Source organism: Delphinus delphis, chromosome 4 (assembly GCF_949987515.2).
Source record: "Delphinus delphis chromosome 4, mDelDel1.2, whole genome shotgun sequence".
Classification (NCBI taxonomy): Eukaryota; Metazoa; Chordata; class Mammalia; order Artiodactyla; family Delphinidae; genus Delphinus; species Delphinus delphis.
This window is the reverse complement of record NC_082686.1, coordinates 87,715,300-87,737,783: the sequence shown is the minus strand read 5'-3', so window position 1 is coordinate 87,737,783 and position 22,484 is coordinate 87,715,300. Positions and strand designations below refer to the sequence as shown.

The window sequence follows — 22,484 nt, the reverse complement described above, 5'->3', positions numbered from 1 at the left end:
TAAACAATAAACAGAAAGATTAAGAAACTAGTAGATTTTTTTAAGGCATAAGATTCTTCTCTGTATATTTTTTAAAAGTGTGAGAAACTCAAAGAAAAACAAAAAGCTATTTCAAAGTTATAATCCACATATGAAGCAAACTAAAATGGACATGATTTTGAGTAACTGGTGACTTAAAAGAAAGGGCTACCCATCTGAACACCTCTTTTAAGTAGCATGGAATCATGACATTGGAAACAAAGAGAAAGAAACAGCTTTGCAGTGAATATTTCCCTACTGTTAATAATGCAAAAGCTGAATATCAATTTTCAAAGGTCGGAATCAACCTGCAAATACGAAGCATGGGAAACTTAATTTGATTACAGAATAAACAAAAATGTGATAAACCTTGATAGTGTCAAAATAAAACTACAGCCAACCCAAGATGGGAGGTAGAAAGAAGAATGGAGAAGAAAGAAAAGGTAGGGGATGGATAAGGAAGGGAGAACAGGTGATTACTGCTTTTCATTATAAGTACTTTGTTCTATAGGCATTATTTTGCGAAAAATATCTTTTAATGTTTTAAGGAGAAAGCTGTTACCAGTGCAAATGCTACAAAGAGGTCAAGTGAGAAAGCTAGATCTGGCCTGTAAAATCACGGATGACCTTGAAAAGACCATTTCATGAGAATATTGGCATGGAAACCAGAGTATGGTGGGCTGGGAAATGAAGACCTGAAGAGGACAAGTATACCCAGCAGAACTCTAAGGACAGGAGAGAAGAAAAGAAAGGTTGCTAACAAGAATTAAAAAGAAAGGGAAGGTTGTTGTTGCTATTTTTATTTACATGGGGAAAAAACCTGAGCATGTTTTTAATTTGACTAAGGTAAAGAAGAGACGACAGGTGATGAAATCCAGAGTACAGGATGAGGAATCAGCCTTGCACAGAAGAAGGGATATCTATTCTTCTGAAATACAAAGAAATGAGGTAGGGATGGATTCAGTTTGGGAGGCGGAAAGGCGGTGAGATCCAGCTAACAGGATCACAAAGAGCTTCTTCATCCACTGATGAAGTGTATTTTGACCATTCTCAGTACACTGCAAGCTCATATGAAAAACAATCAGACAGGAAATTTTTGAAAACATAAAAATTAGCTGAAATTAGAGATTATGCTATCCAAAGCTGGGTGATCAATGTGAAAATGTATGTGCCAAAGTCAGTACTTTAAATTTGGGGATAACAGCAGATGTATTCTCTGTATTATGAATTAAGATCACTACTTTCAGTATTACAATTCTAGAGCTACTTTTTCCTCCTGTGTTCTATCTCTCTTTCTTTCTTTCTTTTTTTTTATATTTTGGCTGCATTGGGTCTTCGTTGCTGTGCGCGGGCTTTCTCTAGTTGTGGCAAGTGGGGCCTACTCTTCATTGAGGTGCGCGGGCTTCTCATTGCAGTGGCTTGTCTTTGTTGCAGAACACAGGCTCTAGGCACGCGGGCTTCAGCAGTTGTGGCACACGGGCTCAGCAGTTGTGGCTTGCTGGTTCTGGAGCACAGGCTCAGTAGTTGTGGTGCACAGGCTTAGTTGCTCCATAGCAATGTGGGATCTTCCGGGACCAGGGCTCGAACCTGTGTCCCCTGCATTGGCAGGCAGATTCTTAACTGCTGCGCCACCAGGGAAGTCCCTATTTCTCTTTCAAATTAACCTGATTACTATGATAGGCTATTATTTGGCTACTAAATATTACAAATAGAAATGTATGTTTATGACAGATTTTTAAAATTTACCTTGAGTAACTAGTTCTTTTTCAAAAGAGTACAGGAATTTACAAAAAAAAATGGTTGACTTTATTTTAAAATGTAGATGCTTTAGCAAAATTTATCCATGCTTTTTGCTTTTTAAATTTCTGTTAATGACCTTCCATCCTAAAGTAGTTCTTCCTCTAGGCATTTATGCTGCTGAAACAGTGTTACATTACTCCATGACAGGCTTACCCTAAGTAACCTGAAGCCTGCAGACGAATTTTAATAAAATGAAGACATGTTTTTCCTCCAAAGGTTTTACTTTAAATTATAACTAAAACCATAATTTTGAGACCACAAAAATATGCACCCTCATTAAAAAATAACAACAGCTAAGGGTATTTTGAAGCAAGCTGACTGGGTTAAAAAGTCCTGGGAATAAAACTAAATCTGTGATGATCACTGATACGCATGGGTCATTGCTAAGGCAGCCCCAACTTAAGAACACAAGGATGGCAGGGAAAGATCGCAGTGAGCTTAAAGGGAAGTATTTATTGAGCAGTTTCCATTGTGTGTCCTGGATTACTGGAACATGATACAGTCAGACTCTAGTGTAACACCACTCAAACCAGACTAAGGGTTGTTTACAATACCCTGGGCAATTTGAAACTTTGAGATTTCAACAATGGCATCAACTAACTAAAACATTTTGAGTAGTGTAATCAACTGTGATTTATTACCTCACATGAATGTGTTTCTAGCTTATAAATAAGCTACCACTGACCCCTTTTATCTCACACATAATTGAAATAATGAATTTGTAGTCTTGGTATCACTCTGTATTAAAAATTACAAAGCAGGCGTTTAGAGTTGAAACAAAACTTTACTCCCACCATCTCACCAGCCATTAGCTTTATTAGTCTACAATCATTGCCATTCTGCCTATTTCTGGTTCGCAATAAGACTTACTCATTAGTCTTACTCCTGTCTTTAGCAGCCTTTTAAAATCACAGCCTATTCATGTACCCTTGGTGTAGTCTCTGATGCATCTTTCAGGCTAACATTTCTATGCTTTCCTTCTATGTTGGTTCATCCACCTCTAGGTTGTGTTCATGTTCTGATTGTTTATTATTCTGACTTACTCTTTGATCCACACTCTCTCATCTTGACATTTCTATCTCGTTGAAATCGAGATTTCACGTCTAAATTAGCTTTTGTCTATGCTACCCTAATGAAATTGCTCTGTACTTATATATGAACTGCTTTGCTTTGTTCCTCTGCCGAAAACTTCTTCTTTAAGAATTACCAGTGACATTGGTTTCATTCAAATCTTTGCTTCTAAGCTCTTAGGAATAGGCTTTTATTACACCCAAACATTTCATTTTCCATTAGGTTCCACTCTCTTGATACCTGCTTGCTTCTTCTCTACTCTAACCTTCCTTAGTTTTGGGCTGCTTAAATTGTTTCTATGACAGGCTATCCTTTCCTCCAACTTTTCCACTTAAAAATTCTGATTATTGAGAAATTTATCTAAAATTTACTTCCATTTTCTTATATTTTCTAATTTATATATTCAATGTATCACTGAGGGAGCTGAAATTAAGTATATATTACTCATCAGCTAAAAAGTTCAGAGTGTACACACACACAAATGTGGAAGAAAAGAAAAAATCTAAATAAATGTTGATTCTCTTTCTTATTTAAGCTTTAGAATCCAACGACCCTGCTCAAACTGAATTCTCTCTATGTATAACCAAAAGCATCCATCACTGTCTATAAAGTCACAAAGTGATATTAGGAGAAAAACAGGCAGGAGGTGTATGCACAATCCATGCACACATATTAAAATGAGTCTTCCTCATAAAAGTAAACAAGTCTTCTGTAAAGAGTAATTATATGTTTGTATGACACACAAGTGGGCTTGCTCCCAAGTTAATGGTTTACTAGGGGCTTTACACAGCTAAAAATCAAAACTTTAGAACCCAGGCTTGATTTTTCATAGTGAGTCGTAGACCATAAAACTGAATATTCCACAGGAACAAATGAAGACAAAAATTAGCACTGTGTCTTGGATTTGAGATAGATTATCCATCCTAACAGACTCCAACCGAATGGCAAAACAGGCAAAGGAAGACCCTGTATCAAACCATCGTCGTGGAGAGTGGTACACAGAGAGAATGAGAGTAGGGGTTGGGGAAAAGGAAAAAAATGTAAACTAAAACCAGAAGAGGCCTTTATGAACCAATAATGACATGTGTCAAGATCTGGGTGATAATCAACTCAACTTTTTGCACCAGAGGGCAAAACAAACCCAAACAACAGGAACTCCAGAGAAGTAACATATCATGTTTCCCCCTAAATCCCAGAGAAAACAATTCACCACCAAAATGTTTCTGATGTACAATCACAAAGTGACACAATTATCACTCTTCAAGATCAAAACAAAACAAAAAAGACCTGCACCCAGAGTAAATAAAAGCTTTAAGTTGGAGAAAGTTGTAGAGGCACAATAGAAGAAACATCTTTGTAACAGTCATCTTTCTACCATACTGTCTTATTATTTTAGATATTCATGCAGAGAATAGTCAAATCAATGATGACCCAGAAGATACACTTTCATTCAATGGCATTTGGCCTCAATTGCTTCTTTGAGCTCTTTTCTCAAAAAAAGGATATAATTTTATATACAGAAAACAATCTAGAATAAAAAGAAATACTGTACTCTCTTTCTAGCCAAAATTTAATTTTCCATTTGTTCTTCGGTAATAACATCCTTTAAAATTGTCCTTTCCACTAGTTATTCTACATGGAGGTGGAAGCTTTACATCTTAGAAATAAGTAACAGCTCATACTAAAGGCTAAAAGGAGTCAGAGTATGATTATTAAAAATGAAGAACAGGGTTCAATACTGCAATGTCATTTTATTCTCACTACAGAAAGATACCTGTGTTTTCCTTAGCAGTGACAGAGGTCACCAGGAAAAGCATACGATTCATATACAGAGAATACCCTGAACTGATACAAACTGTATTAGCTAGAAGAGAATATTTATAAAACTAATTCTTCTAAACAATTTTGACACTGGATTGAGTTTGGTACACCATGTTTCAAACAGCTGTTCTCCTTAGCATCACAGGTTCAAACGCGCATAGACGATTTACATTTAACAACTGGTAAGCTATCAAATGCCACACAGCTAAGTGTAGGAGGTTGAGAGAGACGCCATCCTATGAAAAGTGATGCTTTTTTTTTAAAGTAGGAACATTGTGTTTTTAGCCAAACAAACTAATACTTAGCCATCTTATTATTCCAGGCACAACTGGTCATTTCAGAGACAACTCTGAATTGGGCAGAGCCCTGAAATGTTCTCCCACTAAATGCCTGATTTTTCTCTTCTTCCCTTACCTGATAATGAGCCTGGGCTTGCTGTGCTGAGTTCAAGGTGACATTGCAGAGCTTGCAGTACAGGGGCTTACATAGCTCCTCCAGGGCAGTGTCTTGCTCCCCTCCCTTAGGTAACTCTTCTTCCCCGGCCAGAGGCAAGGAAGCCTCCTGCCCAAAAGACTTCTGCGGCGGAAGCGGCAAGGTTCCTGTAGACCTGGCGGCCACTGACATAGGAGGAGAGGATGAGGGCCGCTTAGGCGGAGGAAGCCCAGCGTGTTGCAAGAGGATCATTGGGTAGGAAAGACTTGGGCATAATCCAGTGGGTGACGAGAAGTCGGGTCTTCAAATCTGAATCAACAGCAAAAAAATACTTAAAAATGTGTCCTCTGCAATATGACGTGTAAATTGACCACACCATCTGCCCCTTCCTCTACTTCTCCAAACCATCTTTAGGACTCCTTTCCTTTTACCTCATCCAGCAGACTGCCCCTGTGTGTTAATCCACACTGACACAGTGCTCTTCCACTGAGAACAGCTTTATAGATCTGGCTTGATTTTGCTTGGCACAGCTCCAAATGCAGTCCCTCTGGCCCAGGAACATTATTAACAGTATTGCATCTGTGGCTAATTAAATCTAAAAATCACATGGCTGAAATGGACATCAAAGGTCACCCAGTCCAGACCCCTTCCCTCAGGCACACTTAAACACTCCTGACCATAATCATGCATAGACAAAAAAAACAACAACACCAGCAAAGAACCTTAGCAAATATCTCCTTTCCATGCAAACTAGTCTTTCTATCCAAATGATATCAAAAAGAATGAAATAAAGAGTGTCACTGCTCAGATTACTGCCAGCACTTCTAGAACTAGCTAAAATATCACGGAACTCTAGGAAAAAATCTGAGTTACCATGTGACAAAAATAAATAAAAGTGTACCTTCTGATCAACTAGTAATATTTAAATAATTGAGCCAATGACTCCTCAGAGCAGAGGCTGCAAGCAGACAACCTATACGCCACATGCAGCCACAGATGTGCTCTGCTTGGAATATACAGTGTTTTGTTTTGCTTTCATTTTTAAATTGAATTAAAGTCAACATTTAAAAATCAAAAGATTTGTGGCTCCTCTTGATAAAAGGGTGATCTGGCAACACTTGGCCCATGGTCCTACATGGGCAACAATTAGCTAGTTAGTGCTGACAGGCACTGTCCCGGGGTAGCCAAGCTTGCCTTCTCTAGGCCACCTCAGTCTGCACTCAGCCTGCTGCCTATATTCATATTACTTGCCTGCTCCCCGTAAGCTTAAGACCCCACCTCATATAGCCTTAGATGGTATTCATGAGTCCACTATAAAATCAGAGTATTTTCTCTCCCTCTAGAGGTAAATTACCTACATGAAATAGTGTATCAAGTAAATGTCCAATGGCATACTGAATCACACTACCACAAGCCCCAATATAATTCTAGTTCCTCAGTCTTTCGACTACTTGCTTTCCCCTTCTTATTAAATAACTGATAGTCTCTATTCTGTTTCCCTCAGAAAAGACCCAGTATGTTCCAATCCCACTTCAATTTTATCTATGATTTCTCCGGTCTCCCACCCAGATGGCAACTTCTAACCCTGAGTATCTCAAAATGAACCACAGTATGCACTTTGAGTTCCCACAATTCTAATTAACCCAAATTAAAATCCTTATTTCAAACTCCTCTATTCTTTTCACTCTCAATACTATTAAAACCTCTTTTCTTGGTCAATAGAATATGGCTATTTTAAGCTGCTGAAATTTTCCATCTGCAATAGAAATGTGTACATTTTATGACAATAATAGATTTACTAAAATTAACCAAGAACATTTTGAAAAGTTAAAAGTCTCTTTTACCACATTTAATAAGTATATACACATGGAAATTGCAACCAAGTAACAGCTTTTATACTAAATTCAGGGTCTTGGGGCAGCAAAGGACATCAGTGCAATGGGAAAATAATATAGTAAAGGACAAAGTACATAAATTATTAGTCATAGTACTTAACAATACTTCTCATTAAACATAATATTTAGAAATACAACAATATTATTTTATTCTCAAGCAGAAGTATGCTGTCCATTTCTCTGAGAATATTTTTTTAAAAAGCAATACAGATTTAGAACATTTAAAAAGTCAGGGTCTCTATAACCATATTATTTCTCTCAATTAAGTCAAAGACATTCAGAAAGCAGATACAGATATTTTGAAAAGGGAAACTAAGGAGACAAAGACCACTTTTTTTAAGTTCAACTACCTAATTATAATAATTCATAATATTAAAAAACTACACATACCACCTGTACAGAGACATACTGATACCAAAGTGCCAATGACAAGCTGTCAGCTCAGAAGAGAAATGGTGGAGGAGGGTGTCAAAACATCTGGATAAAGGAAATCAGCAATATAAACAGAAAATCAAATGCTACCAAATGCCTAGACATGTCTGGACTTGTTTTATGAAAGTTTACTCCCACTTGAGGAAATACCAGCATGTGTCTCCCCCAGTGTTGTCTACAGGCTTCCATCAAAATAAAGGCCTGATAAAATCCCCTGAATTGAAGAAAAAATTCTCACCAAGTACAGACTTACCCATTATTGCATCTTACCTTTATAATGTTTAAAGAATAGCTAGATAGTCCAAAATTCTTTCTTGTAATATTTAACAATCGAAACGATGTCAACTCCCCCCAAAAGCGTCTATGCATGACAATTACATCAGGTATTTCTATACTTGCAAAAAAAAAAAAAAAAAAAACTAGCGGAAAATAAAAAACTAAAAGAAATACTAAAACGAAGCCTTCAGTGAAAGCAGGAATGGTGGAATATAAAGAGACTCAAAGCACTTGCGACTCAGATCTGCTCAACTACTGCATTAGATTAAAAGAAACTAACTTGATAGCTGATGTAAATAAAATATTCCTTGGATCAAAAAAGCCATTCAATTTGATGCTTGAAGTGGCATAAATGAAGGATTTATGGTGGTTAATATCCCGGTTTGGAAGGGGTTGAGGGGCAATAAAGAAAATCAAAGCTTCAGTGTACCCTATTTAAAGAAAACGAATGATCATATAGCATAGTTTTCATGATCGGACTGGGGCCTACTCTTCACTTACTGTATTAAAGACAACCACTTTCTCATTTGGAGAAATCTTCTTAGGAAAGGGAACACAATAAAGGAACAGGTTACTGGCACCTCAACAAACTAGGGAAGTCTGTAATTGGGAATTCTGGAAACGAGGGAAAGACGGTGAGCGTTATTCAAAGGTCATCAGAACGCAGCGAGAAGGAATGAGAGAGAGGAAAATAGAAAAATAATCAGTTGAGGTAAGGTATATCACATAAGGAAGACCCAAAAGAACGGAAGAATCTGGGGGAGAAGAGGCCTTGGTAGATTGGCGAATGAATGTTCTCTAGGCTCAGCTATGACGGTTCCTAATCCCAGGGAACCTTTCACGTTATTTGAATCAAAGCTACATATACTTCAGCATCGCCCACATATACCTTACATTCTTAAAATGTGCATGCATACACACGAGCGCGCACACACATACATACACATACACACGCACCTCAATCCCATAAGGATGCCATCACGAAACATGGAATCCCCGGTCTCCCACGGGGCGGGGGCAAGCGCGAGGGCCAAGGCAGCTGCACGCCTAAAATGATCCAAACAGTACACGTGAAATGCTTATAAACAAACAGATAAATAAAAGCAGCGCAAGTCTGTCACGTGGAGGGCAGGTGGAAAGACCGCACCGGAAAGGAACTCCTAGTCCCGTCGCTCCTGTGCTCGTCCTAAATGCCCCGAGGCTCGCGATCGCCCGCACTTACCGGAACCCCCAGAACGCTCCGGGAGTCTGGGCGCCGCGTCTGCCCGGGACGCCCGCCGCCCTCGGTCCTCCGCACCCCGCTCGGCCCGGTTCAACTCCGCCTCCCTCCCCGCAACTTTCTCGCTGGTCCCGCCGAGCCCCCTCCGCAGCTAAAGGCTGACTGTCAAAAGTCAGTCCAACCGGACCCACAGGGAAACAGCTGCAGGAAGTGACTGCGGAACCCGGAGGCTGCGGAGGAGGAGACTGAAGGCGCCGGCCCGGCGTCGCCAGTGCGCATGTGCTTGGTGGAGCAGGCCCCGTGGCGGCGGCAACTACAGCGGCGGCGGAGGCTCCAGCCCCGGGCTGGTGGGGCGCACGCCCGGCAGGTGCGGGGACTGTGAGCGCAGGGGCGCTGAGCAGGAGCGGCGAACCAAGGCACGAGTCAGAGGGAGGATGCACCACCGCGAGTCCTAAGACCTGTTCATCATATAACCTGGAAAGTTGATCCAGAGCAGAAACCTGGGCAGAGTTTTTGCAACTTTCATCTCCTGTCACTGAGATCCAAACCTTTTTCATTCCAGCCCCACCCTCAGTCCGCTGATTGCCGGCTAAGGCGGCAGAGTGGAGTGGCCAAAATATCCAGGTTCTTTTAACCTGCTGCGACAGAACCTTTAAATTGCACCTTTCCCCAGGAAGGAGGAAGACTAGTCCGGCTGCCTACTCAGTGGTCTCCAATCGCACAAGAAAACACAGAGGGAGAGGGAGAGACAGAGACAGACAGACAGACTTGCCCTCTCCCCAGCATCAGAGTGGGCAAGGGATAGAGAAGACCTTCCCTTGAGCGCGCGCGCGCGCGCGTGCACACACACACACACACACACACACACACCAGCCGCGCCTGCAAAACAGGAAAGACTAGGAGGAGACTGGCTAAGGCCAAAATGTCACATCCTCTCATAGTCAACCTCAACACTTTCAGGGTTGACATTGAAAGATGAGCTGAGAAAATTCCAGCTCTAAAATTCTGTTAACTTGTAAATTAACCCATAGGAATATTTCCGGGGGGGGGGGGCACGTAAAATATACATAACATAAATTTACCATTTTCACCATGTTAAGTGTTCAGTTCAGTGCCATTAAGTACATTCACAACGTTGTGTACTTATTTTTTAATCATTAATTAAAATGTCAAGGAGACCTACTTATAGAAAGATGTGCCTTAGTAGTAGGCAAACTACTGCAGGAAATTAAAGCTGTTTCTTTGGTTGAAACACACCATCCAGTGCTACCACCAACACACCAAATTGACTGTTTTCTAGAAATGACTTAATAAATACATTGACTGTTTAGTAATCACACCCACAGCTAGTGTACACAGGCCATTTGGGGAGAGTAATTCATCATGCTTAGGTAGAAAACAAATTGTTTTTCTGAACTAATTTTCTGTTTATATATACATACTTTATATGTCAAGTTTTTAAATGGCCACATTGTTTTTAAGTAGTCTGGTTTGATTCTTCCATATAAAACTGTCCAGTTTCCCCATCGCCATTTATTGAAGAGGCTATCTTTCCCCCATTGTATATTCTTGCCTCTTTTGTCATAGATTAATTGACTATATAAGTATGAGTTTATTTCTGGGCTCTCTATCCTGTTCCATTGATCTGTCTGTTTTTATGCCAGTACGATGCTGCTTTGATTACTGTAGTTTTGTAGTATAGTCTGAAGACAGGGAGCATGATACCTCCAGCTCTGTTCTTCTTTCTCAAGATTGTTTTGGCTGTTCAGGGTCTTTGCGTTTCCATACAATTTTTAGAATTATTTGTTCTAGTTTGTGAAAATGCCATTGGTATTTTGATAGGGCTTGCATTAAATCTGTAGATTGCCAGGGGTATTATTGTCATTTTAACAGTACTAGTTCTTCCAATCCATGAACACAGTATATCTTTCCATCTGTCTGTGTCATCTTCAATTTCTTTCATCAGTGTCATAGTTTTCTGAGTACAGGTCTTTTACCTCATTAGGTAGGTTTATTCCTAGGCATTTTATCCTTTTTGATATCATGGTAAATGGAATCGTTTCCTTAACTTCTCTTTCTGATAGTTTGTTGTTAGTGTATAAAATTGCAACAGATTCCTGTATAATAATTTTGTATCCTGCAACTTTATCAAATTCATTGATTAGTCCTAGTAGTTTTCTGGTGGCATCTTTAGGATTTCCTATGTATAGTATTGTGTCATCTGCAAACAGTGACAGTTTTACTTCTTCCTTTCCAATTTGGATTCCTTTTATTTCCTTTTCTTCTCTGATGGCTGTGGCTAGGGTTTCCAATACTATGTTGAATAAAAGTGGCAAGAGTGGACATTCTTGTCTTGTTCCTGATCTTAGAGGAAATGCTTTCAGCTTTTCACCATTGAATATGATGTTGGCTATAGGTTTGTCATATATGGCCCTTATTATATTGAGGTATATGCCCTCTGTACCCACTTTGCTGAGAGATCTTTATCATAAATGGATATTGAATTTTGTCAAATGCTTTTTCTTCATCTGTGGGGTGATCATGTGATTTTTATCCTCCCTTTTGTTAATGTGGTGTGTCATGTTGATTGATTTACAAATACTGAACCATCCTTGCATCCCTAGGATAAATCCCACTATATCAAGGTACATGATACTTTTAACTTATTGCTGAATTTGGTTTGCTAATATTTTGTTGAGGATTTTTGCATCTACATTCTGTGATATTGGCCTATAATTTTGTTTTTTTGCAGTGTCCTTGACTGATTTTAGTATCAGGGTGAAGCTGGCTTTGTAGAGTAAGTTCAGAAGCATTCCTTCCTCTTCAATTTTTTGGTATAGTCTGAGAAGGACAGAATTTCTTTAAATGTTTGGCAGAATTCATCTGTGAAGCTGTCTGGTCCTGGACTTTTTTGTTTGGAGATTTTTAGATTACTAATTTAATTTCATTACTGGTAATTGGTCTATTCATATTTTCTATTTCTTCCTGATTCAGTCTTGGGAAATTGTGCATTTCTAGGAATTTATCCATTCTTTCTACATTGTCCATTTTATTGGCATGTATTTGTTTGTAGTGATCTTTTATGTAATTCTGTGGTGTTAGTTGTAACCTCTTTCATTTATGATTTTATTTATTTAATTTTTAATTGGTTTCTTGATGAGTCTGGCAAAAGCATTATCAATTTTGTTTATCTTTTCGGGACTTCCCTGGTGGCACAGTGGTTAAGAATCCGCCTGCCAATGCATGGGACACGGGTTTGATCCCTGGTCCAAGAAGATCCCACATGCCGCGGAGCAACTAAGCCCGTGTGCCACAACTACTGAGCATGCACTCTAGAGCCTGCGAGCCACAACTACTGAGCCCACGTGCCACAACTGCTGAAGCCCACACGCCTAGAGCCCATGCTTCACAACAAGAGAAGCCACTGCAACAAGAAGTCCGGGCACTGCAACAAAGAGTAACCCCCGCTCGCCGCAACTAGAGAAAGCCCGCACGCAGCAACGAAGACCCAATGCAGCCAAAAATAAATAAATTTTTTTTAAGTTTTATCTTTTCAAAAATCGGCTCTTAGTTAAATTAATCTTTTCTATTTTTTAAGTCTCTATTTCATTTACTTCTGTTCTGATCTATATTGTTTCTTTCCTTCTACTAACTTTTGGTTTAGTTTGTTCTTCTTTTTCTAGTTCCATTAGGTGTAAGGTTTTGTTATCCACTTCATGTGAATGCAAATGTTCATGATCCTCTTTCCTCACTGGGATGGAAAAGAATTTATTTACCAAAATCAGTGACCACAAATAATGTACCTGAAGCCACATTCATCTGTTCTAACAAAAATACTACACCCAGCATGACTACTGCAGCAAGGCTATTACAGCAAGGTAGTCTACAGTTATTCTGCAGGATCTATATGGCTCCTGCAGAGGCCAGTCTGGTGGATTAAATCGAGATTATCATCTTTGCATCTTTTAGATATTTAAGGGACGCACTCCACTGTCTTCTCTGGGATGCAACATTGTTTTTGATTCACTGTTTTGGCTGGGGGTAAGGGTGAGAAGTTTCAAAGGCTTCCCCTTAGTTTTCCCTGGTATGATATTTCTTACCTCACAAACCAAGACCCATTATGGGGCTATGACACGCTTGACATAACCAAGAATGTCGTTCCCAGTTTAGCAACATGAAAATGAACACCAGGTGGGTCTGCAGTCTAATGGGTCAGTGGGAAGTCCCACTTTGTTCAAGACTCCATTCATTACCTGCCCCCCATGTGCTTCCAAACTAATAGGGCGTATTATGGACTGAATGTTGGTGTCCCTTAAAAATTCATATATTGAAGACCTAGCCTCCAGTGTAGCTCTATTTGGAAATGAGTTCTGTAAGGACATAAGTAATTAAGATTAAGTGAGATCATAAGGGTGGGGACTTGATCCAATAGGATTGGTGCCCTTATAAGAAGAGACAACAGAGAGTTCATTCTTTCTCTCTTCACATGTGCACACAGAAGAGGTCATGTGAGCATACAGGGAGATGGTGACCACCTACAAGTGAAGAGAAGAGGCCTCAGAATAAAACCTACCTTGGGGGCTTCCCTGGTGGCGCTGTGGTTGAGAGTCTGCCTGCCGATGCAGGGGACACGGGTTCGAGTCTTGGTCTGGGAGGATCCCACATGCCACGGAGCAGCTGGGCCTGTGTGCCACAACTACTGAGCCTGCGCGTCTGGAGCCTGTGCTCCACAACAAGAGAGGCCGCGATAGTGAGAGGCCCGCACACCACGATGAAGAGTGGCCCCAGCTTGCCACAACTAGGGAAAGCCCTCGCACAGAAACGAGGACCCAACACAGCCATAAATAAATAAATTAAAAAAAAAAAAAAACCTACCTTGACATCACCTTGATCTTGGACTTCCCAACCTCCAGAACTGTGAGAAATATATTTCTGTTGTTTAATCCATCCAGTCTGTAGTATTTTGTTATGGCAACCCAAGCAGACTAATATAGGGGCATTATGACACTTTGGGTTTCTGTTTATCAATGTCAACTCATTTCCTGCAGCGTTAATAGTCTTCAACATGTCTGGACAGTTCCCTTTCCTCAGTGAACAGAACTGTCACCTGAATAAATGGCCATAGGTCCATTTGGGCGAAGACTGAGGCTACCATCAGGGCATGTACTTCTTGTGGTATTTCAGAGAACTTCCTCCTGGGAATCTAGCTACCTCTTCATGTAGCAGGTTCTGGACCTGAACACTGACTCAGGTCTGGGCAAGGGATCATCTCTTTTCAAATTAAGGTAAGATTTACATAGCACAAAATTCATCATTTTAACCACTTTAGAGTGTACAATTTAGTGATTTTTAGCACATTCACAATGTTGTACAATTATCACCCCTATCTAATTCCAAAACATTTTATTACCTCTAAAAAGAAAATCTGTACCTATTAAGTAGTTGTCACTATTTTCTATGCCACCAACCCCCCACCAGCCCCCGACAACTACTAATCTACTTTCTATCTCTATGGATTTGCCTATTCTAGACATTTCATATAAATGGATTCATATAATATGTCACCTTTCATCTTTACTTTTTAATGGAAGATAACCCTCAGTTTCCTGCTTATCCATTGCCACTTTCTTTTGATTATATGTACTAAACAGCACCTTCATTTCCTGCTCATCTCTTTTGTCTCTAGGGAGGCCATGCTCTGTTAACCATCTTCACAATGTTACGTGGTTCAAGCCTGCCTCTATGAACTGAATGTTTGTGTCCCCACAAAAGCCATACATTTAAAGCCTTAATCCGCAATGTGGTGATATTTGGAGGTGGAGCCTTTGGGGAGTAATTAAATTCAGATGAGATCATGATGGTAGTACCTCCATGATGTGATTAGCATCCTTGTAAGAAGAGGTGGGGACCAGAGCTTCTTCTCTCTACCATGTGAGGATACAGCAAGAAGGCTGCTGTTTATAAACCAGGACGAGGGCCCTCACCAGAAACCACCACACATGCTGGCACCTTGATCTCTGACTTTCAGCCTCCAGAACGGTGAGAAATAAATTCCTGCTGTGTAAGCCACTGAATGTATGGTATTTGTTATAAAAGCCCAAGCTGCCATTCCAGCCCCTCTGGACATTACAATAATTGTAACCCCCTGGCTTCTGGCAGATAAGCATCACCCTCTGGCCTCTATAACTTTGGGGTCCCATTGTTCCCATTGCTATCATGAGCCAAGCTCTGTGACAACTTCTCCTTCCATCAGTTATAACCTACAAAGGAGAGCCACCACTGACCTTGTTAGTTATTCTCCTCTCACTTATGCACTCATGATGGTCTTGGTAATGATGTGTCCTCTGGGTCTTGGGCTATAATTCCTTGGTGGGTTTTCTGGTGGTGCATAATATAAACATTTTGGCATGCCCAGTCCCTAAGCCTTTTAATCCCTTCCTCCACCATCAGCCATGGTAGTTCAGGCATTTAAATTTCATTCAGCCTGGGCCATTGCCTTCTCCAAGCTTCTAAGAGTCATCTTAGCTCTGAGTTTGCACCATCCTCTGGCAGCCTTGTCAGGATGTTAAATCTGATATCCTAAGAAAGTGGCCCCAAGTCAATAACCTCTTCCTTATCCAGTCTTAAATTTTAGTCACTTTGATCAAGAACCTTCCCTGGCTCCTGTCAGTACATGCTGACTCATTTTTGCAGCTCCTTTGGTTGGTCTCTTTCTTTCCATGTCAAGTCCAGCATGTCCTTGGATGGGTTATGTTGTGACTTAATCTTAGCTATTGGCCTGGAAGCCAGAAGAGGAAGCAAGGACAGATCTTGAGGGAGCCTCCACTGCTTTGCAGAAGAGAGTCCTCTGTAGTGTCTTCCCACAGAAGATAGGAGTACTAGCTCTTAATACGGAGGGGCGGGATATCTCTGCAGGCTCTGATGGTTCAGAGGAATCTGGGGATTCAAAATCTTTGAGGTTATCCACACAAATATCCTCATCCCATACATCAGGGACCCAAGTTTTCCAACCAAAGCCCTCACCTTGACATAGCAGTCCTGCCTTAGCTAAGAAGTCAATTGTCTTTGAAGACCAGTGACTCAAACTAAGTACTGAGTATGGTTTTCAGCAATTTTTGTTCTCTCATTGCAGGAGATAAAGGCCTTTTGTAATTACCAAAGAGGTCTTATGACATTCACACATAGTTTTCAAGTGCTTGTTAAATTCCCTCAACATTTCTTTAGCCCCCTGTAAAGTATCAATGCAACTTACTATCAGTCAGCAAATTTCATGTCATTGTTTTCATTGTTCACCCACTACCACCCTGGCACTTTTCCAAAGCTTGAATTATTGTACCAGTCAAGGCATTCTCCACCAGAACATTTTCCCAAATCACCAATGGTGAAAGTGTAAACAACTTGGCTGCCAATCTTGTGCTAGAAACTATCTTTGCCACACATACCACTTGGGATGCCAGCCAAATGATCCAATTCATAATCTTCACTGCTGGTGCCTTACTGCATCACTTCAGGTCCTTGAGTAAGCAGACACTAAGGTAGTATTAGGAGTGCAAGAGTTTTATTGGAGGGTGAGATCTGTCAAAGTTAGAGGGAATAAAGCAGGACTAGGCAGGGAAACCAATCAAAAACCAATGTAGATCCGACAGTCTTGGCATACCCAGTGGGGCTCTCCAGAATAAAAAAATGCCTATTAGAACTCTTGTATCCTACTTTATGATATGTTTGTTTGAATATAGAAACAATGTTTTGAATTAGTCATTGCTAGGGAAAATTTTAGTAAAAGCATGTCTTGTGGTAAACTGACAGAATTCTGTAACAGTGAACACCAATTTGAAAAATTGGATTCAAGCAAGCTCCTACCAAACATATTTTCAATTTCTTCTCAATTTTCTCTATTCTCTTGAGGTAAGAATATTTTGGAGACCCAGAACCCCATAAATGTGTAGGTAGGGATAACAAGAGGTTTGTTTGTATGTGTTTGCTTTTACTACATTTCAAGCTATGAAGGGAAATCATCAAGAGGAGGCAGTCAGAATGCAGCTACAAAGATAAGTGGGTGCAAGCAGAAACATCAGGCTAATGTTAGACATTCTGTAAGAACAAGTCACTAGTGACATAAGAAAGACTGATAGGCTCCTTAATCCAGGGTCAGTATATTTTACAATTTGGGGATTACTTGTCAAAAGACATTTTCAATAAAGAAAGTGAGATTTTACCATTAAAGCTATAATTTTCAATCACATGTATATTTAACAGTCTCAAATGGTTCATGACCCTCAAGATCAACCTTCTTCTTCAATCCTCAAGATTTACCCTCAAAGTTCATTTTTCATTGAAGCAACACTATTGTTTTCAGTAAAAACATTCACAATTTATCATTTTTACCATCCTGTGAAATGTTCTCAATAAATTCTACAGTATTAGCTAATAAATTCAGGAGATAAGCACCTCCCAGCCTTATATGTGATAGATTTCACCACATTAATTTTTTCAGTTTCTATTCTGTTCACTAAAAATTCATCATCTTGTTGAAAATATTTTTGTTTGTACTTTGCAAATAAATATGAATTCACAAATATTCTCACTGTAAACAATAGTAAACAAAAATCAATGAGAAGCTAGATCAATAATGTTTGTCATCAACATGTTTGCATACATGTTTTGAGCATATAAAAATGTGTCCTTCAACAGTATAGTTCAGAAAGGTCAATTGTTTCAGCTTGGATACCAATTTTTGAGGCAAAACATATTTTAGCTAAATCTGCAGTACCAAACCTTCTCCAAACTTTCTCCCATTCAGTAGCATCGTTGTCCACAAGAATTCTGAAAGTAATTTCAAAAGCAGCTTTAATTATTTCATTTTTGTTTAAAACTTTTAGTGATTTTCTTCATAATTTGTGGGGTTGGTTTTTAAAAACCACTGAAAGATGGGTCATTTTATGCAGTTACTCTGACTTTATCCCCGTAAGTCACACTAAGGTTCAAGCTATTTTGCACCTCCATGATAATAAGACTCATGCTTGAAGAAGCACCAATGGTAGAGTCCTGTACTCCTCACCAAATATACATGTGCTACTCCACATTTCCTTAGACACTTGCAGTTAGATAAGCCTGTGTGACTAGCTTTGGGTTGGGAAAGAAAATAATATATGTCATTTCTAACTCAAAGCTTTTAAGAGCCAGTATGTGATCTTCCAATCTGGAAGCCAGGTTTTGAGATAACAGTCACAATACGGAAGCAAACTAGATTGTTGAGTCCCTGTTTGGAACAGAGCTGCCCTGCAGAGCAACTGGACCCACAGTTGACTGGTCAAGTGAAAAATAGTCACTGTACTCTTAAGCCACTAAGATTTTGAGGTTAATTTGTTAACCTAGCATAGCTTAGCATCTGGGTACATTCTACAATTTTTTTTTTTAAGGGAATAGTTTTTTTTGGTTAGTTGTTTTTAATTTTACTAATTTATTTATTTATTTTTGGCTGTGTTGGCTCTTCGTTTCTGTGCGAGGGCTTTCTCTAGTTGTGGCAAGTGGAGGCCACTCTTCATCGCGGTGCGCGGGCCTCTCACTGTTGCGGGCTCTCTTGTTGCGGAGCACAGGCTCCAGACGCGCAGGCTCAGTAATTGTGGCTCACAGGACTAGTTGCTCCGCGGCATGTGGGATCTTCCCAAACCAGGGCTTGAACCCGTGTACCCTGCATTGGCAGGCAGATTCTCAACCACTGCGCCACCAGGGAAGCCCCATTCTACAATTTTTGATTACTGCTGACTCTCCCTACTGTGATTGGAGTAATGCTAATTCTTTTATTTTCTGCCAATAAGGTAGTCTTCAGGGAAAATGCCACTCGCTCACAACCTTTGATCATTTCAGTTATTTTCTTTATTCGAGTATGAATAATTTACATATTCATAGGTTTTAAGCTTATACTGTACATCAAAATTTTCATTTGCCACTACCCATGGGTGGCCCTAGTTGAAAATACAATTTTAAATGTATAATATTACATTTTTAAGAAGAAAAAGAGAGGCATTACAGTAATTTTTAAAGCAGAATTTCAGGTATATTTGTATTACAAGGGAACTCGCCGCCAAGGAAAGTAAAACTAAGTTTCATATTTATAAACAAAAGATTTAATTATGGGAAATTATGTTAGGAAGTTGAGCTGATTTGTGAGAAAATTATTTTCTACAATCTAAATCATATATAAACAAATACACAAACAAATGTATGCAGGAGTTTGAAAAGAGGCTACCTTTTCAAAATGCTAAATGTGTGAGCCTCGGCAGGGTGACTGAAAAATCACATGGTCTAGATCTAGGGGGCAGAGGATGAATAATAGAGTGGAAGTGGGTTCACAGCAAAAATGTACCCAATTGGGCGGGGGCAAAGGGGCAAATAAACAAGGTTTCCTTAATGATACAAAAGTCCAAATTTCCCAGTAATTCCCGGTATATAAAAATATTAAAACATACAAAACTTGAACAAATGTAAAACATAAAACTGGTAAAAGACATAAAAACACAAGATAACTACTGATTTTTCTTGTGGACTTATGTGACAAAATGTTTTAATAAAAAATATTCACGGGCTTCCCTGGTGGTACAGTGGTTGAGAGTCCGCCTGCCGATGCAGGGGACACGGGTTCGTGCCCCGGTCCGGGAAGATCCCACATCCCGCGGAGCGGCTGGGCCCGTGAGCCATGGCTGCTGAGCCTGCGTGTCCGGAGCCTGTGCTCCGCAACGGGAGAGGCCGCAACAGTGAGAGGCCCACGTACCGCAAAAAAAAAAAAATTCACAACTTTCCCCCAAAATCTTCACATAAATTTAATGCTTCAGAAAGATGAGACATGTTAATTCTTTGGTTTTAAGTATCCCCAGTACGCTGATATATATAATCCCAGGGACAGAATTACCTCAATTTGAGAAACGTCACTCCAATTTCCCTAAAGATTATTCTGTATTACACTAGTACATCTGAACACTTTCAATTTTGAGTGTGTAGATTTTTCATATCAGTGCTTTCATTTAGTGATATTTTGTTTCTATGCCACCAGTTTACATTAAGGGGTACCAGACAGTTCAGGTTGCTACAATAGAATATCATAGCCTGGGTAGATTAAACAACAGAAATTTATTTCTCGCAGTTCTGGAGGCTGGGAAATCCAAGATCAAAGTGCTGGCATATTCAGTGTCTGGTGAAAGCACTCTCTTCCTGATTGGCATATGGCCATCTTCTTGCTGTACCATCACGTGGCAGAAAGAGAGAGAGAGGGAGAGAGAGAAAAGGAGAGAAAGCGAACGCTCTTAGGTCTCTTCTTATGAGGACACAATTCCCACGGTGAGGACCCCGCCCCCCCGTGACCTCATGACCTCATCTAAATTTAATTACCTCCCCAAAGCCTCACTTCCCAATATCATATAACATATATATGATAAATTTTGGAACATAAAAAAAAATTCATATGTAACTCATACCTGAGCTCTTTTAGATATATTGTTGAGAGCTTGTCTATGATTTCATATAATGTTCTCTTTATGCAGGTCCATGAAATAAATTAAATTTCTTTCATATCTCAATCTGGAGGGGGGGATGGGAAACAATTTTCTTTTTCCCACAAAACTGCTTTGTTTTTTAAATTAATAATGCTGAATCTTTTAATTGGATTGTGGTGAAGCCATTTGCCAAAACGGCCCCCAGTGATCCCCAATGATCATATTCTTGTGTACTTTCATCTCACAATGTAATAGGGTTGGTCTGTGTGACCAACAGAATACTACAGAAGTAATGGTATGTCATTTCCAAAACTAGATCACAGAAGGCAATATGGCTTCCTCTGTTGCCTTCTCGCTTAAATCAGTCACTCTGGGAAATCCAGCTGTCATATCATAAGGACACCCAGGCAGCCCTGTGGAGAGGTATGGTGAAAAATCAATGCATTCTGCCAACAGCCAGCCAAGAACCAAGACCATCAGCCTCAGCCAACAGCCATGTGATGAACTATCTTGGAAATGGATCCTGTGGCCGCAGCTGACATCTTAACTTCAGCCTTAGGAGAGACCTGGAGCCAAAATCAGCAAGCTACACCCCTCCTAGATTCCTGACCCTCAAATGTTTGCTATTTTAAGCAGCTAGGTTTTGAGGTAATTTGTTATACAGTAATAGATCATTTATCAATCTGCTTCCCTCTTTCTTTTGACTGTTAGGAATTCTAGATTCATATATGAGGCTCACCTCTAAAATTTATACAGGACTCTCAGCATGTATTTTTGTGTTCTAACATTATTTCCTTATTTTTATTTTTCTCTTACCTCAGTTTCCTCTTCTATTTATATACTCTTATTACAATATATGCTAAAGCCACCTCAAATAGTTTTTATGGGAATAAGGCAAAGTATTTTTTATGACAAAATGAAGAAAAATAACCAGAGGAGGATAACAAGATGTAAGTTAAGTTACTATTCCATGCTATACCTAAGTTTAAAGCTTTCTTCAACATGGAAGAAACAAAGCTATTATCTGAGGCTTTCTTAAAGGATTTGAATGTAAGTTCTAGATAGGAAAAAATATTCAACAGAAGTATAAGCTATTTGAAATGAATGTTATGCTTTTATCCTCTGAGTAGTGATTCGGAACCACTAGTCCACAAAGATAATTTCACCAGTCTGCTAGAAAATAAGAAAAATAAGGGCAATGCAGTCAATTTTCCATTAAATTAAATTTATTTAACTTAAATTTGGCTGTTTATATTGAGATTATGTTCTTTCTAATCTTGATGTATCTTCTTTTAGAATATGGTAATGATAGTGTATTGTGGGGTTTTTTTAATGTTTTTAATCACACAATTTCCCCATTTCTCCCAATATTTATGTGATTTTGTTTGGTTGTATCTTATTAAATGTTCCCTGTGCATGAAACCACTAAATGCAGAAACCACTGCTCCTAGAGAAGTATTGAAGGATGCTGGTGGAAGTGGAAGGGCAGTGCACAGATCTCAAGCCAAGGCCATGTTTGAGGGACAAAAACATACATACTTTCAGTATACACTTTGTTTTCATAACACGAACTCCAGACAAGAGAGCTCAACCAACGTGCACCTCAGGCCCTCCCCCTGGAGATAATACAAGAGATTATACAACACTTTTGCTCACTTAACATTACCTACATTCTGAAGAATGTCTACAGATAATATATGTACAGTAAGTCCCCTACATATGAATGAGTTCCATTCCAAGAGCACGTTTGTAAGCCCAATTTGATGTAAGTCCAACAAAGTAAGCCTAGGTACCCAACTAACACAATCGGCTATATAGTACTGTACTGTAATAGGCTTACAATGCTTTTCACACAAATAACACATAAAAAACAAACACACAAAAATAAAGAAATCATTTTTAATCTTACAGTACAGTACTTTGAAAAGTACAGTAGTACAGTATAACAGCTTGCATCCAGGGGCTGGCATCGAGTGAGCAGGCAAGAAGAGTTACTGACTGGAGGAGGGAGAGGAGGTGGGGGATGGTAGA

General features: G+C 39.6%; 1 protein-coding gene across 2 annotated transcripts in view; it reads right to left on the bottom strand.

Moving 5' to 3' along the window:
- Window positions 1-9,178, bottom strand: part of ZMAT3 (zinc finger matrin-type 3) — a 32,300-nt gene extending 23,122 nt beyond the window's left edge. Inside the window, exons 1-3 of one of the 2 annotated variants that reach the window (XM_060011108.1) lie at window positions 8,968-9,178; window positions 8,703-8,792; window positions 5,125-5,451 (exon numbers count right to left, since the gene is read on the bottom strand). In XM_060011108.1, coding sequence (XP_059867091.1) covers window positions 5,125-5,394 — 270 coding nt within the window. In that variant the 5' untranslated portion in view covers window positions 5,395-5,451; window positions 8,703-8,792; window positions 8,968-9,178. The remainder of the gene's footprint in view (window positions 1-5,124; window positions 5,452-8,702; window positions 8,793-8,967) is intronic. The other variant, XM_060011109.1, reaches the window with a different exon arrangement.
- Between the last annotated feature and the right edge of the window lie 13,306 nt (window positions 9,179-22,484).